The sequence below is a fragment of the Nelumbo lutea genome, chromosome 6 (assembly GCF_056320005.1).
Source record: "Nelumbo lutea isolate HS-2025 chromosome 6, American lotus-T2T, whole genome shotgun sequence".
NCBI classification, from domain to species: Eukaryota; Viridiplantae; Streptophyta; class Magnoliopsida; order Proteales; family Nelumbonaceae; genus Nelumbo; species Nelumbo lutea.
The window spans coordinates 29,827,785-29,844,418 of record NC_142689.1 but is presented as its reverse complement, the minus strand read 5'-3'; the positions used below and the strand labels follow the sequence as shown (position 1 = coordinate 29,844,418).

The following is a 16,634-nucleotide window of genomic DNA, read 5'->3' as shown; positions in this document are numbered from 1 at the left end:
TATGCCAGCCTAGAAGTCTTTTCCCCATCAGCTTGCTTACAAGCTGCATACTCCCCGGCTTGTGATACAAATTGCCTTGTATTTGTTTGCTTTAAACTCTTTGACAGCAACTTAGTAGGCATCCTCCAAGTTAAATATTCAAACAGTTACCATCTCTTTCTTGATTTCAGCCCTTAGTCCATTCTTGAATCAAGCCAACTTTTGCCTCTCACTTTCAGTAGTATCACGTCTAATAGATAATTGATCAAATTTGTGCATGTATTTAACTATAGACAATGTATCTTGATTGAGGTTAGTCAATTCCTCATATTACTCATCTTGGAAGTCCATTGGGAGGTACTTGTCCCTCAAATGTTTCTTCATTTCTGACCATGTAGAAATAGGACCATCACCTCTATTCAATCGTTGCTCTATGCTTCTTCGCCATACTTCAGCATGACCACCAAGCTTCATATGTGAAAATTTGATCCTCCAATCATCGGTCATGTCATATCAATCAAAACATTCCTCCAATGTAGCCAGCCAATCTAAAAAAGATTGAGAATGTAAATCTCCATTAAAATCAGAAACACCCACCTTTACCTTCTTGGTTATATCATCTGCATAGCCACCATGTTCAGCTTGTTCCATCATCTCATCAAATAGATTTGTGAGCGGAAGTTAAAGAAGAAGAAATCCAGCAAGGAGCACCCCTAATCAATGAAGGGGATGGAAGACAAAACAAGGGAGCTATCCATGAAGATGATAATGGTGAAGATGAAGGATCTGTTGATCTCAGTGTTTTAAAAGCACAAGGCGCAAGGCGAGGCGTGCGCCTTTTTGAGGCAAGGCGCACAATTTAAAAAAAATGCAAAAAAAATCAAAAAATTACAAAACATAATATTAATAAAAATATTAACTTAAGTTTTAAAATAAATGTTTCAAAAAACCTATTATCTAAAATTAAAATACATAAATATAATATGTAAAGCATATTCAAATGAGAAGTTAAAAATGAAATCAAACATATAAAACATTTTCAAGCATATAAAACCCACAATCTCTTTTTTTTTCTCATTTGCATCAAGTAGCTAATGTGATATATTACATTCCTAATTCTACGAGCTGCCTCTGTGCCACGCCCCTCGAGGCAAGCCCAAACAAGTCCATGTTAGGGTCTTAAATTCTTAGATATCACACAAAAAATAATAATTTTATAGTTTTAAATTGCTTTTAAGAAGATATTTTATTAAGATGAATGAATGGACAACATTACCAAATAGGGGGTTCTTGAATCTAAGAACTTAAGACCCTAACATGGACTTGTTTGGGCTAGCCTCGAGGGGCATGGCATAGAGGTCATGGGGCGGAGCCCCTAGCCCAACGGCCAGACTCAAAAAAGGGAAAAAGCAGCAAATTTTCAAAAGGCACGCGCTTGGGCTAAGGTGCAAGGCGCACACCTAGGCGCACCAGGTGTGCGCCTTTTGAATGGGCTGCGCCTAGAACCTGGGTGAGGCCGCCTACCCTAAAATGCACATCGCCTAAGTGCCTAGGCGCGCCTTTTAAATCACTAGTTGATCTTAGAAGACGACAAAGAGCTGTGAAGTAACTGCACAAGCTAATTAAGCCCGGAATACCAATTAAGGGATTGATCAAGAAGCATTGCTCACAAAGGTGAAGAGGAAAGGTAACAAAGGGTCTCCTTGTCTAAGTCCCCTCTTTGCAGGAAAGAAGTCCCTAGCTATTCCATTCACTAAGATTGAGAAGTGATAAGGGGTAATACAACCCTTCATCCAATTACACCATCTCTCCCCAAAGCCTCTATTCCTCAAAACTTCTAGCAAGAGTTCCTCAACACTTATATCTAATTATGAGTGTGCTATAGTATGACACCCTCTTATTATGCCATCCATAGAGAACTACTTGAATGATTTCAAAGTTTTAACCTAATGTGCTACTCTTTTAGTGATGTTTTCTATGATGACTTTCTTGGAAATTGCCTTCTTGATGAAAATTCTTACATTTCTCTCCTCCCGTATAGTTCAAATAATAACAGCCCTAGTGCATCTCCATAAGATATTTCCCCTTCTTCAGCTGAATTGACAAATGGTACAGAGAAGATAGTTTTCACATCTCCAAAGACTTAATCGTCAAAGAAAGAAAGGACCTATTCCGAAATGCAAAAGGTGAAAAAATAGGAGATAAAATTCCTATAAAAAAAAAGTAGGAGATAAAAAGATCAGAAGTGGATTCACCACTTCCATTGCAAAGAAAGTACATATGAGGGGAGAGGAACCAATTAGGCCTCCTCTTCTGCAATTATAAACTACCATTTTTATGTTACACTTTTCTTAACCAAACTCAAATTCAGTGTCAAAAGTTAATGCACTAAATTATTGAAATGAGAAAAAGCATCATGAAAAGAGAAAAGAAATGAATAAATAAGAAAATTGAAGATAAACCAGCAAAGAAAAGTAGAACGGGCAGCACCTGAAACCAGAAACTGAAACACAATTTCGATTGGTGCAGCCTAGGTAACCCAGAGCAATCAGAAATTGCATTAGTAACAAGAGATGGTAAGAGCAATATTTGCCTTAGTTTTTCAGCCCCAATTGGGCATGGAAATACACTGAAGACAGAACTCCTAGCCCTTATCAAAGGTCTAAAGCTTCTCTCCACGCAAGGGAGCATATACATAATAGCAGAGGGAGACTGTCAAACAATCATAGCATGGATAAGAGCCCAATAGGACATCCCTTGAAGTTATAGGCCATTTGTAAGACAGGTGCAAGCACTCGGAAATAATTCAAATGGCTCATTCAGGTGGGTCCTAGGACTGCTAATGTCTTGGCTGATACCATAGCTAAGGAAGACTCTTCAATAGAGTTGTATGTTTAAAGTGTTTATTATTTAACAATATGATGCAGAGAAGAATAGAATTGTAGAGTGGTGTTTTATCTTCTGTAACAGCAAACCATGAGGTTAATTTAACATACCCTCCAATGGTTCTTGTTGTCTTAAGCATATGAAATAGACTTCTCTTTTTGTTGCCAGTGCCCCAAAGGGTGGAATGCAATGGCTCAATGATTTCCAAGTTCTGAACACTGCTAGAAAAGGTTTGTCATCAAAGAAATCAAATAAAAGTAGAGCATACAAAAGAATATATCATTTTCTCAATGACCTTTGAATGCAAAGCAATGTCAATAAAATGAATAAGCTATTACAAGAATCTATTTTTTAACTGATAATTCAACACATAAGTACTAGTTCTATTGATTACATTAGAAACTCACCTCGTAGCATCTATGTTCATATGGTCAAATGAACCATTAAAGGTAACCTGGGAAAATTGGTGACAATAAGGCTAGAGGTTAGAGTCAACCACAGACAAGACAAAGAACAACTTTTACCATCCTAAGACAAGCACATCAAGCACCAGCCCTTGTGTAACAAAAGCAAAGTTTTTACCTTGAGCAACCTATTCTTAAATCTTATTTTTAAAATGCTATCATACAGAAACATATCAAAGTGGAAGAACTTAAAACTTCGGAAATAATATACTGAACTACATATATTCAAACACAGGCAATGCCAAAACTTGTATGCAACATTAAAAAAGGAAAATAACAACTTTTGGGGGCAAAAAAGTCATTTTAGATATTTAATTATTTACCCAAATATGATGGTTTCTTCATAAACAAAACAAAACTACAAACTGGAGCAAAAGGCAAATGAACAAAGATGAATAAGACAAGCATATCCAGGTTATATTGTAATCAAAAAGAAAAGTATAACCAGCAAGATACAAGGAAAACTAGCCAACTTCATAAAGCAAAAATGCCCCAAACAAAATTGAGAGGAAGTAACTATATCATTGTAAGATTATATGCCTCTTTGAGAACATGAAGCTTGCCTATGAGCACTAACAACAAGCTGGAGTTAAACAGTAAATGCATGAAGAAATGACAATCATAAGACAAAAGTGCCCCAAACAACATGGAAGGATGTAGCTATAGCACTCTAAGATTATATGCTTCTGTGAGCACATGAAGCTTCCATGTAGTGCTAACTACAAGTCTAAAAGCCTGTGTACAAAAAAACTGCATTTACAATTATTCACTAGCCTAAGCACCGTCATCACTACTGTTTAAAAGTATATGAATGTAGAAATGATGATACTGAAAAACACAAAGAAAACAATCTCTTTATAACCCTTTCATTAATTATATAATACTTATTCTTGCAAATATATGTATGTCGAAATAATGTTAGTGAGGAAGAGAATGCAGAAAAATCTTGAGATGCCATAAGTAAAAACAAAAAAAAAAAGAAAGTGGTTCTTGAAGGATTTTTTAAACCCAAATAGTATTTAAATAGTTTATAACCCATATAAGTAGCTGCCTAGCTGGTTAGTGTGCTAGATAAATCATCAAAACCAAAGGTGCCCCATACAAGAGTTCCCTCTCTTTAAGTGGGAACGGCAGGTGTCCTTCACCTAGGGGGGAGAGGGTAGTTGGCTAGTTGCATAACTACTCCATTCTCCATTCATCAAAAAAAAAAAAAAATAGCCACCCCATTCCCTATTTAAGCTCCTTAAGAGGGAACTAGAGTGTCCTATTCAGAGAAAATTGTGTCTCAAAGAAAACCACTTTAAGAGTTGCTTAAGAAAATCCAAAATAAAGAGAGAGAGAGAGAAGTTCTCAAGAGAAGACAGGGAGGAAAAAAAAAACTCACTAATACAGGCACGTAAAGGAAAGTCCTCTCTGTGAATACTTCCTATATATGTCTTCTGTTATGTATCCTTCTTCCTCTCTCTTTTGTTTTTTTTCACTTTTAAGAAAGGAAATAGAGGGAAAGAAACCATCTACGACCAGGTGCTTTTACTTGGTTGATTATGGTCCATCTATCAAGTCAAGTTAAGGATTAAACCATCTATAGTTTAATTCCCAAGGGCTGACTATGGTTCCCTTCAAACAAAAATGAAGAATAAAGGGATAAAAACCATCTAGAATCAAATATTCAGTTTGAATGACTACGGTTCCCTTCTTGTATACAAAATCCAGAGGATTAAAGCCGTCTATAATCAAAATTTCATTTGATTGACTATAGCTTATTGTGAAGAAAGAAGTGAGAAGGAAATCTTCTTTGTATCGAAAAGAAAAGAAAGAGAGAAATGTATTGTTGTGAAGTTTCTCAATTGTTTTTTTTTCGTATTCTCATTCTTGTACATGTGAAGTATGTAAAATAAATGCAAATGAAAAGTTCCTTTTAAGAAGTACACAATTATTCTTTTCTTTTGTTCTATGTATTCATTTCTCTAAGTCTGTAATTAAGGGGAACATCCATATGATCCCCTGAATGGGCTTTACCAAAATAATAAAAACTCAATCACTCAATTAAGTGAATTATGTTGCATGAGAATTTCTTAAAATTTTCACAACAAAACATGGTAAAGGATTTCAAGGAGAACAGGGGAGATTTTTTTCCATTTTGTTGACACCATAGTTTTCAAGGCACCAAGGCAAGGCAAGGCAATAGGGGGCGTCTTGTCGCCTAGTTGCCTTTAAGTAAAAAACATATATCCCAGGGTAGTTCCCTAGGTTCCATAACCATATTTCCTTAATAATTATCCATAATTTTCATAAGTATAAATTTCATGTTGGAGCATAGAAAACCAACATATTCATAAGTAAAATAAGAAAGAAAAGATAACTCAAAAAGTATGGAGATTGAACCCCTATTTTATTATAGGAAAAGAAGAAAAGAAAATGTGAAAGAAGAAGATGAAGAAGAAGATGTGTAAGAAGATAATATGTTGATAAGACAATTTTAAGTTTTTCCTTACTTACTGGTTCAGGTTTTGAAGTCTGAGTGTTAAATACAGCATTTAGAAATGTTTGTGTTGATTAAATCCTAACAAATAAGAAAATAATAAAAAGAAATTAATATATAAACAGACAAATATTTTAGTTTAATATAAGAATATAAAAGTAGTTTATAACACAATGTACAAAACTACTTGGAGATTGGGCGAGGCAAGCCTCCAAGGGTGCCTTGTTACCTAGGCACCCACCTAAATGTCGCCTTGACAACTATGGTTGACACCCAAAGTTGTCCATTGTAGGTGGAGAAGATAGTCGACACTCAAAAGCGGATGGACGATCTGATCACCATTAGGACCTTTAGGGGATTCCCTTTGTTCATTTGTTAACCCAAGATTGAAAGATACTAGGTGACTAAGGGAAAGAAGATATACTAGATTCAAACTAAGAATGCATATCAGGACCCCCTACGTGACCTGGACTGAGCGCCTTTTCAGGTTAATAATAAAAGGGTTTTCTATAGAAAAGAATTTTATTAAAAAATATATATATATATATATAAATAGAATGTAAGAAATTTCACCAAAACCATCAAAAGATGCAATGAATCTCAACAAAAAAAAAAAAAAAACACTTAACTACACTGATGTCCCTCCATTCTATTAACCAATTCCAAAAGAACTCATTGATCCAATTGAAAATCACTTACATGTGCATCTTTAAATTCACCAAGGGATAGAACCCAATCTGCTAACATCAAACAGATATCTGTTATCATTTTCCACCTCTGACTATTCTCATCTTCAAATGTTCACCTAATCCTATCTTTTCAAATTCCTCAGCACACCCCAAAGGGGCTGGACAACAGGACATTCAGCCACTTACTACCTCAGTTTGGGGCCAAAATAACAAATATCTCATTCAGTTGAACTGGAACAAAGCTAAAACAGATCCATAGCTCTTAAAAGCCCTGCAAAAGGACTCGCAAATGACATCTGCAAAGCTATATTTACAAAACAAACGAAGCACATGGTTAGCCCAAGTGTATCTATCAACGGCATCAAGGTTTCTGGTCAAAGTGGGGAATCTCTCTCTCACAGAGAAAGTATGTTTTGGATGTGTTAAGAGGAAACCAGTTAGTTGGGATCCAAACCGATGGAGACTCCTCTGGATCCTAACGTGAAGATGACTAACAATCAAGGGGAGTCGTTAGAAGATCCAGCAAGGTATAGAAGACTTGTAGGTAAGTTAAACCACCTCACTTTCAGTATACCTAACATCTCATTCGGTGCAGGAGTACTCCCACAACTACTCATTGGAATGGTGTTATGAGAGTGTTGAGATATTTAAATGGTGCCCCAAGTCATGGGTTTTTGTATAAGAAAGGGACCAACTGGGCAAGGTCCCCAATGGACAGAAAACCTACTACAGGTTATTTCATGTACTTTCTTGTGTGGGAACCTTGTAACTTGGAAAAAGCAAGAAGCAAAGTGTGGTTGCTAGGAGCAATGCTAAAGTCAATACAGGGCAATGACTCATGTTACCCATGAATTGATCTGGTTGAAACATTTTTCTTCAGGAAACTAACATTCCAGTTGGTCATCCCATCAAGTTATTTTGTGATAACCAAGTTGTCGCACATATTGCCTCCAATCCGGTGTTGCATGAAAGAACCAAACATATTGAAGTTGACTGCCATGTTGTAAGAGAGAAAGTGACAAGTGGGGATATTATCACACCATATACCAAATCAAAAAACAAAGTAGCCGATATCTTCACTATAAGCCTAGGTCGGTCAAGGCTGGACTATATTTGTAACAAGCTAGAACTATATGATATATATGCTCCAGCTAGAGGGAGAGTGTTGAAGTTAGTTGGCAGGGGTAGTTTTGTCCTTTTCCTATTGTTTCCTCTATTCTGTATTCAGCTTATATTTTGAGGGGAAGAGTTGTAATTTTCAAACTGTTAATGAATAGAAGTAAATCATGGATCGACGATCAAGAGAGAGACTTCTCTTGACTGTTATTCCCTTTTCTTCTCGACTGTTATTCCCTCTTCTTTTTCTTTTCAGGTCAGCATAATGACGAGTATAGTACTCAAGGTCTTAAATTAGTTAGTTAATTTGGTTAAGGATTCAATAATTAAGCTAGGATAATAATACTTATTATTGACCTTCCGGTTGTTTTAAATGCATTAACTAGGTCTTATTCTTATACAATAAAGAGCTAGCAAAATGAACATTGTAAACAAAAAAATGCCATTTGATCAATTGGAAGATGATGTGCCTGAGTAAGGAGATGGTGGGCTTGGAACTTGTTGGATTGATGCTAGGGTATTTTTCATTGCTTGGGGAAATAATGGCAGAGATTCCCAATTGAATCTGATACGAGTATCAATGGGATGGAGACATGTGGCAGGGATGCAGGCTTAAATGCTAAAGTTTTTCTAGCTTCTCCTTCAAAAGACATCTCTTCTCTGCTGAAATCATTCTTAAGTTCTGTTTCTTATGAGGGCTTTTTAGGAGCAACTAGATGTCAGGAGATCCTGTGGTGGGGAGCTTTTTATAAATAACAGATAAAATTTTACCAATCAACTAGTAATAACAAAAGTACAGTACAAAACACCAACCACAAAGCCTCCCCAGCCAAAAGGAGATACAGACAAGAAAGAAAAAACAAAAGTAGTAAAACATCCAAAAATTAATTACAGATTACAACCTGGCCTTGGACATTCCCATTCCGACTGTCCTTTAAAACACCTGCTCTTTCCAAAGCATCTGCCTATGCATTAGCACTTCTAGGACTCCAATTGAATGAGGTATTCATAGAATCCCCTAGAGCAAGTGCCTGCCTTACCTTTGACTTAAACCTCCAAGGCAGTTCACCTTGGTTCTTCAACCAGCCAATAACTGTTTGACAGTCCCCTTCTCCCTTGTGTTTTTGTTTCCCCTATCTTTACTCCAAATACTCAACTCAATTAAGCCATGTCCCAACTATATGGGCTCAGCTACATGAATCCTATTCCACCATTCTATTCTGTTAAGTGGCATGTAGAAAGGCCATTACCCGATGTTGGTCCTAGCTATCTGGGGGTTGAACTTTTGGCATTCTTTAGCACAAAGCCAAATCATTTCTAACTACTACAACCCATGTCCTTTTTTTTTTTTGAGAAAATTTAACCAAGATTTATTGAGAGGGGGGGGGGGGGGGGGAAGGAGAACAAGAGGAGATATACAAAACAGGGGGGGAACCCCTGCAAGTTACAAAGGAGGAAGCTTGTCGCTATACAGATGCTCCAAATACACACCAAATTTAGCTAGGCCATCTGCAGTATGATTGTATTCCCCAGGACCAAGAGGAGATATACAACCCATGTCCATTTTGGTCTACCCCTAGCTCTTTTAGACCTTTCAACTTGTAACAGATCAATTCTTTAATCTACTTTCTCTCATTTTATCACCTCTCAGAGCCACAATTTGCAATGTCAGTGATATTTGGAAAATCTCTCCAAATTTTCCCCATTTTTCAAGAGGGTCATACGAAATTATCCAGGAATCTTTTTTCCTAATATCACTGATATATTCTCAATATTTCAGATTTCATTGAAAGACTATAAATTTAAGGTTTAAAATTTTAGAATATTATTATAAACTTTCTGATATTTCATTAAATGATCATAGTTTTTGAAAACTCTTTTCCTAAAAGAACAAATGATGATTCAGTGATTGAGTGATTGGTTTGCTATTTTGATATGATTCAGTTACCAAGTATAATCCAAAAGAAAAAGAAGGAACACAACTACAAAACAGGATCCTCCATCTACTCAAAACATATAGTGACAAAATAGACAAATGTCAAAATGGAAAGTAAATGACATACGTAAGAAATAGAAAATAAATAAAAGATTAAAAGGAAGACAGAAAGAGAGTGATTGAAGTCAGTCTTCTCTATTTGATTCATATAGTCGTTTGTTATGGATTTTTAGCCTTAAAATGTGCAATTATACTTCTCCTAAGGTTTCTTAACAAATTCATGTTTAAAAAATAAAAATCTTGACTTTTTATATTTTCCAAATATCTTAGTGAAATTACTAAAACATACCCAAAATTCCCAATCTCTACATGTAAAAATGTCCGTTGGTATCGAAATTGCAAACCATGTACTAGTTGCTTTCCTACACCTCCTAAGTTTATCAAGTTAAACTTCAATGGAGAAGGTATGGGCAATCCAAAAGAGTCCAGCATCATGCCAAAAAAAAAGAAGAATCAAGTATCAAAGGAGTTTTAAAATGCACAGTAATATTTTAAAATTCAAAATGAACAAAACATTACCCGGCTCTTTTTGTTTTAGGGAAAAAACATTGTCAATTGAACTCTATAACCATGCACCCAGAGGTTGGGGTCAAGCAAGAAGGACATTTGAACACATATTAACACCTAATGCTGATATATACCTAAGCAACTATGATCAACATAGCAATCATTCAAGCGTCTACTAATCAAGAAAAATGCCATGCATCAAAAATAGAGTCATACCAATAATGAGTGGTTTGTAACAATAACCCCTTTCTCAGTTTCCGTCCTGCAAACAATACAATTGGAAATTGTGGTTCAGAAAAGTCAACTAATACAAATAATCATGAAACAGTGAGACATGACAACAGGGTAGAGAGGAAAGAATGAAATTGCTCAAATGACATTCTCAGAGATCAGTCCGGATAGGTAGGCACACATGGTGAGAACATTGAGTAAGCACTTAGAAAATTTTTTGACACCTATCCCTTAAAATTCCCCCAGCCAGCATACCCTTGAAAAAGATTAAAAACAACTTTTGATACAGTTGTCAGAATATTTATTAACTGCTCATTGAATGTGCTTACAATGCTGTGCCTACTAGACCCAGACTCCTTAGAGATGGCCCCCAGTTAACCAATGGAGAATTAAAGTGACATGGAAAAAAAGTCAACAGAAACACGCACACACACAATTTAGTGCCTAAAAGCATTAACAATTTCTAATAATCTGGGGGCAACCATAAACATTTTTTCCTTTTTATTATTGCTGAGATTTAAAAGAAGTTTTTAAAGAATCCTTTTAAGGTTGAAATAAGCATCTTTATCTGAAAAATGATTACGTTGTCAATAATACAAGCATATAAGACCAACCCAGATCTAGGAAAAAAAATTAACTAAGGACACAAGAACTGCATTAACAAAATTATTTATTTTTCTTTATGGTTAAATAAATTATTCCATTTGAAGAGGATGAGGTGGAAATTGTTCAGCAACAAAAATTCATTGCCACATGGAACCAATGCTAAAGCCGACATTAAGGTGATGGTGTCCACTGCAATAAATTAGTGACTACTATCAGTTCATACAAAAAACAAGTATGAGCCACCCGTAAATAATTATTAAAGAATAAATAATAATGTTTTATTTTAAACCCATCAGTAACCAAGACTGATTGTTATAAACAGAACTCAAGCTATTCAGTTCCCTAGGAGTTCCTAGATCTAGAGTACCACTTGATTGTAGCAGCAGCAGCAGCCAAGCAGAGATAATATTGCTTGTAATAGGTGTCTAAACCAAGTGCAGATGGCTCCTTGGCTGCCAGACCTTTAACCAGCACAGCTCCCTATTAACATTGAGGAATAACATAAATAGCAAGTATAGCAAAGAAATATAGATGACATCACGAATGTTTTCAAAAGTGAAGACAAATAGTTGAAACGGTAAACAAGTAAGATGCATCTCTTACAACCTTGGTGTCATCAAAGCAACCACGAGACATTACAACCTGCATAGTTCAAAACAGAAAATGTAATTTTACTTGAATGCATGCATTATACACACAAAAGGATTTGCAGAATCCAAAATACTAGAGTTACCAATTGATCAAAAAAATACTAGAGTTACCACCTTCTTGACTGATGTATAAAACCTATCCACCAGCTCTGCTACTCCAACCATACTATCCGGGGCAAGCTTGTTTGGGGGCACAATGATCACCATGGGATCATAAAAATGCAGCAAGGTCTTTGTGTTCTGATATGTACTGCTAGTTTCGATGAATTGAGAAAGATGTAGTGCAGCTGACCTCAAGTCAAATGCAGCCACTCCAACCTGTAATCAAATTGGTGTTGTATAATCATTGAAAAGCACATAAGTGATGGCCATATGACAATGCATTCTCAGTGCTGTTGAACTCTTAGACGTTTACTCAGTGCAGAACCCAAAGAAATTAGTGTCTGGGGACTTCCACAACAGGTTATCAGTATAATGTAGAGTTCAACATTAGTAAAAATTATGGGTAGCAGTACTATCTTCACCAAGTCTACCACTCTTACAATATTATAATGTTATAAATCATTGTTCTTTATCATCTTAATAAACTAGATGACCGGGTATACTAAGTGGAAAACAATAGTTTTAAAAAGTACTCCATACACCAATTGTTCTTTTGTATCAATCCTAGGAAGGAGAAATCTAAGAAATCACACTGAAACTTCACCAACTTACAGTAATTTAAAAAATAAAAAATAAAAACTAAGATATCTCAAAAACAGTAACCATTTTTGTCTTTTTATTTTCTAGGTGGGCGAGCAGATTAGAGGTTAGTAGGTCCGTAGATAAAAACAAATATCAAACCCGGTTTTGGGATATCAAGAATGAAAAGTTTTACCATACAAGCTAGAAAACATGTAACCTTGAAAATAAAATAAAAATTACACTATAAAAACTCAGTAATGTTTCCATGCATTTAATATTTTTGCCATAGGGTGGATAAGCTGAATTGGCCAGTGAACCTCACTGCCAATTGATGGAGAGAAATCCTCCTTGAAACTTGGAAGGAAACTAATTATTTGATACGGATGCAGTTCACCAAATGTGAGATAAGGCTACCTCCTTAAAATTGAGAAAAGAATGTTGCAAGCCATTTCCTAGGGAATAGATCCCAAGAACCTTCGACTTGATTTGGCAAAGAGCAAGTAAATGCACAAGTACAAAGTTGTCGGGAAGAGAAGGCCTTATTTCGATAAATAATAATTACAATCACAGGTTCGAAACAATCTCCACTGTTACATTTTTAATTATTCAACATTTGCTTAACATCTGAAGTTCAAATATTACAGAAGACTCATTTTTGCAGCATTTGAATAGGCTACTTCTCATTTTCTATACAGATTCATCCTTATAGTTTCTACTGTGCTAAAAAGTATAACAGGTGCCTTTAAATTCAAGATTTTGCTCTTAAATGTATAAACAATTTCCAGTTGGATTTCCACATGAGAACTACAGAAAATTCGTTTTCTCAATTTAAATTACAGGTAAGTTCTCTTAGTTCATAGATATCTGGACCATTAACTTTAATCCTCGCAATCAAGTCTGGAACCGTTAATTCTGAAGTCTGAGCTCGTAGCACTGAAGACGAAAATAAAGTAAATAGGATTTTCAAATCCAAATTTCGAGATTAATAAGTTCCCTTTTAGCCAATGCTTACAGGTAGGAACACAGGTTCATACTCGAGAAGCTAGAGAAGACCTGAACACTGATCAACGTGAAGGAGGAAAAGAATAAAATAGTTGTTGTTTCAAAAATCTTCAACCTCGATAAGATCACAACAGAACATTAGAGCAAGCGAGAGACAGAGAGAGAGAGAGAGAGAGAGTGAGAGATGAGATCTTGGATCAAATACGATACCTCCTTTGCTCTGTTCTCGATCAGACCGATCACGATGCTCGACTTCTCACCTTCGTCCTCCATTCTCCTTTTCTGCCGGTGAGAACGGATAGTCTTCCTACTACTGCAAAAAAGAGCGCCAACTCCAAGGTTTTTATATACATGCGATGCGACATGCCTCTTTGCACCGAGTATTTATAGACTGTCGTGGCCCGTGGTCGTGGGATGTGGGAACTTGATCTAATAGGACGAAAATACACAGACATGATATAGAATTCATAACTTAACCCTTAGATTGGAATCTATGGTTGTTGTCATAGGTACATCTAACACCTTTGAGTGTATATTTTGCAATGCAGGAAGATACGAGGCTTCCGCTTCCTCGGCTGTAATCTGTAAAATGGGGCTATTTTTACGAGACCGGATCTATTATTCCGCACTTATTAATCATTATTCTTCACGAGAGAAGCTCCCAACGCACGGTGATGTACCTGTGAGGCGCCCAATTGTTAGAAGCAGATCCGCTTCTATTTTTACACATCGAATAGTAGTAGGTAGTAGCCAGCGAATACGTGGCGGACTGCCGGTGATGGCAACAGGGAAGATTTCATTCAAATTATAGCCGAAGCGAATGCTTGCAATAATGGCGGGAAATGGAAAAACAGATTCATCAACTCATCGTTCAGACTTCAGACTTGCATGCATTCGTTAACTAAGCTGGAAAGAGTTAGGAAATCAGAAAACCCTAATCTCTCCTCCTTTGCAGCATCTCTGCATTCTGCAATGGTGGAACCGGCTTCCTACTCTCATCCTCTTCTCTCGCTTGCATTTCGCGCGTTGTCCGTCTCCACATCCTTGCTTCAATAAATTTCAAAGGGCTCTCGAATCTACTAGAAATCATAGATGAACGAGGTTAATCAAAGTATCAAACGATGATCAGGTGTCAGGGAAGAAATATTCGGATGACGGGTCCTGATAGTTGATATCGAACTCTGCAATGAAAGACGAACCGCATCAGGACGAATCTTTAGCACATTTGCAATAGAAACCAACGAAGAGTGAGCCTCTCACTGTCCCGTTCTAAAACATCACACGTAAGTAGAAGTGTTTCATCAAGTAGAACTGTTCATACGCAAGGTAGCCCGGTCCGGCCCGTTTTTTATCAGGCTTGGACATTTAAGGCCCGTGGGCTCGAGCTCTGGCTCTAAACAAGGCAGAGGTGAGGCAAAGCTAAGCACTCGAGACGTTTTGAAGACTAAAGCCTTTGAACAAAAAACATGTAATCCATTAAAAATAAAAACACAAAAAACATAAAACAATGTAGGCGATTTTCCCCCTAAAATCTAAATGTCATATAAAATACTGGAACAGTTCGGGTATCCTGGCGGTCTGGCCCGGTCCGGCCCATTTTTATCGGGTTTGGACATTATTTAAGGCCCGTTGGCTCGAACTCTGGCTCTAAACAAGGCAGAGGTGAGGCAAAGCTCAGCACTCAAGACGTTTTGAAGACTATGCCTTTGAGAAAAAAACACGTAATCCATAAAAAATAAAAACACGAAAACAAAAAACAATATATCGGTTTTTCCCCTAAAATCTAAATGTCATATAAATCCAACTATTCAGCTAAATGATATAAACCAACAGTGTTGTTATAAGAGTAAAGCATTGTTGTTTCATTTCTTGCACTTATAAGAATATGAACAGTGCATCAAGCTATTTTCATATACATTTGTATGTATTTATTTGTTATTTTTATGTTTATTTATTTGTGCAATATGCCAATACAAAACAAACATTATTTTTTGTCTTAAATTTCCGTTTTAACAGTTATATAAACTTTCAATGTTAGCATGCTAAGCTCTTACTCAAGCCATGGATAATATAAGGCCAAAGGCCCAAAGGCATAGCCCTTAAACAACTCAAGGCCTAAACCTTGTTAGTGAAATATGAAGAGAAGGAAGATCCATCACATGGATGGCCAAACCATGCAGGGTGGCTGGGTGAAATTTCAAAATTTTCTTTCTCATTTCCAAGAATCCTATTCTCTTATTTAAAAAAACTGCATTTTTCAAGATTCGTTTTTGAAACAAACCAGTCAAAATCTGAAACCAAGATTATTGAGAAAAATACCTAATACGGAATCCATGCAAAAAAGCTCCTCCCAATGTACATGTTCATGCCCAAAGAACTTACTAAATCATTTCTACACTAAATACGACACAGCTTTGGATGAGGCAAGACTAGTAGAGAGATTCTTCAACAAAAACCCCAATTCTTCAACAAGAGTCAAGCAGGGATGTGAGCACAGCTTCAACATTGATTCTTCCAATAAGAATCAATATCAAGATCCAATCTTAATCACTCCATGAACTAGAGATCGAACAAGATAGGCCGGCAAGAGCAGAATGAGAGAGAACTGAATGCAGAAAATTGTGAAACTGTATAACATTTTTCTAGTTCACCCTCCTCTTTTTATATAATCCTTAAAGAGTTAACATCCTAATCTGAATATGAGTTTCTTGATCCAAATCTTTATTTGGATCTAGACTCTTTTAAGTGATAAGGCTTATCCTTTATCTTATCTGCAGATCAATATTATCTTCTCCTAATCCAATTAGGAGTTTCCTAATCCAAATCTTTATTTGGATTTTGACTCTTTAAGTGGATAAGATTTATCATCTTATCCTTATCTACTAATCCATACTTAGATTCGCCCCTATTTAATTAATCAAATTAAACCCAGTTCGAATTGGGCTTTAGGCCCATTAAGCTTTTATGCACATTTCCCTTTAAGTGCTAGCTAGCTTGACTCTCTTTGTATGGTGTGGGGCCTTATCATTGATCTTCACATAAGCCACCCAGGTTCAACCTAGCCTTTGTTATAAAGCTTGGCCGAATTCACTATTGAATACAGTAAACTCTTGAGTTCATCAGTATGGGCTCTTAATGGGCCCAACATTTAGACTAAATGGTTCTTGGGTCCAGCCATCTTATGAAGGCCCAAGGACTGTGGGAAGATGTGAAATTAACCCATCAAGTAAAATCCCTAAATGGTTTTACACTTAATCTCTTAGCCCATAATGATCAAACACTGCCTGACAAAAGAGAACATCTCCCTTGGTTGCAAAGTACAGTGTTGCAGTCTCTACTCAC

At 36.4% G+C, this 16,634-nt stretch overlaps 1 protein-coding gene across 6 annotated transcripts in view; it reads right to left on the bottom strand.

Annotated features, from left to right (window-relative positions):
* Positions 1-14,324, bottom strand: part of MSH4 (MUTS-like protein 4) — an 89,068-nt gene extending 74,744 nt beyond the window's left edge. For 4 of the 6 annotated variants that reach the window (XR_016100185.1, XR_016100186.1, XR_016100187.1 and 1 more), the window contains exons 1-7: positions 13,503-13,702; positions 11,721-11,924; positions 11,563-11,598; positions 11,324-11,436; positions 10,336-10,381; positions 3,273-3,319; positions 2,976-3,086 (exon numbers count right to left, since the gene is read on the bottom strand). Coding sequence is in view for 3 of the 6 variants with exons in the window: in XM_088948025.1 (XP_088804151.1) it covers positions 2,976-3,086; positions 3,273-3,319; positions 10,336-10,381; positions 11,324-11,436; positions 11,563-11,598; positions 11,721-11,924; positions 13,503-13,565 (620 nt within the window). In the remaining 3 variants the exon portion in view is untranslated. Of the gene's footprint in view, positions 1-2,975; positions 3,087-3,272; positions 3,320-10,335; positions 10,382-11,323; positions 11,437-11,562; positions 11,599-11,720; positions 11,925-13,502 lie in introns of all 6 variants that reach the window. The other 2 variants (XM_088948026.1, XM_088948027.1) reach the window with 2 other exon arrangements.
* Positions 14,325-16,634: the final 2,310 nt, after the last annotated feature.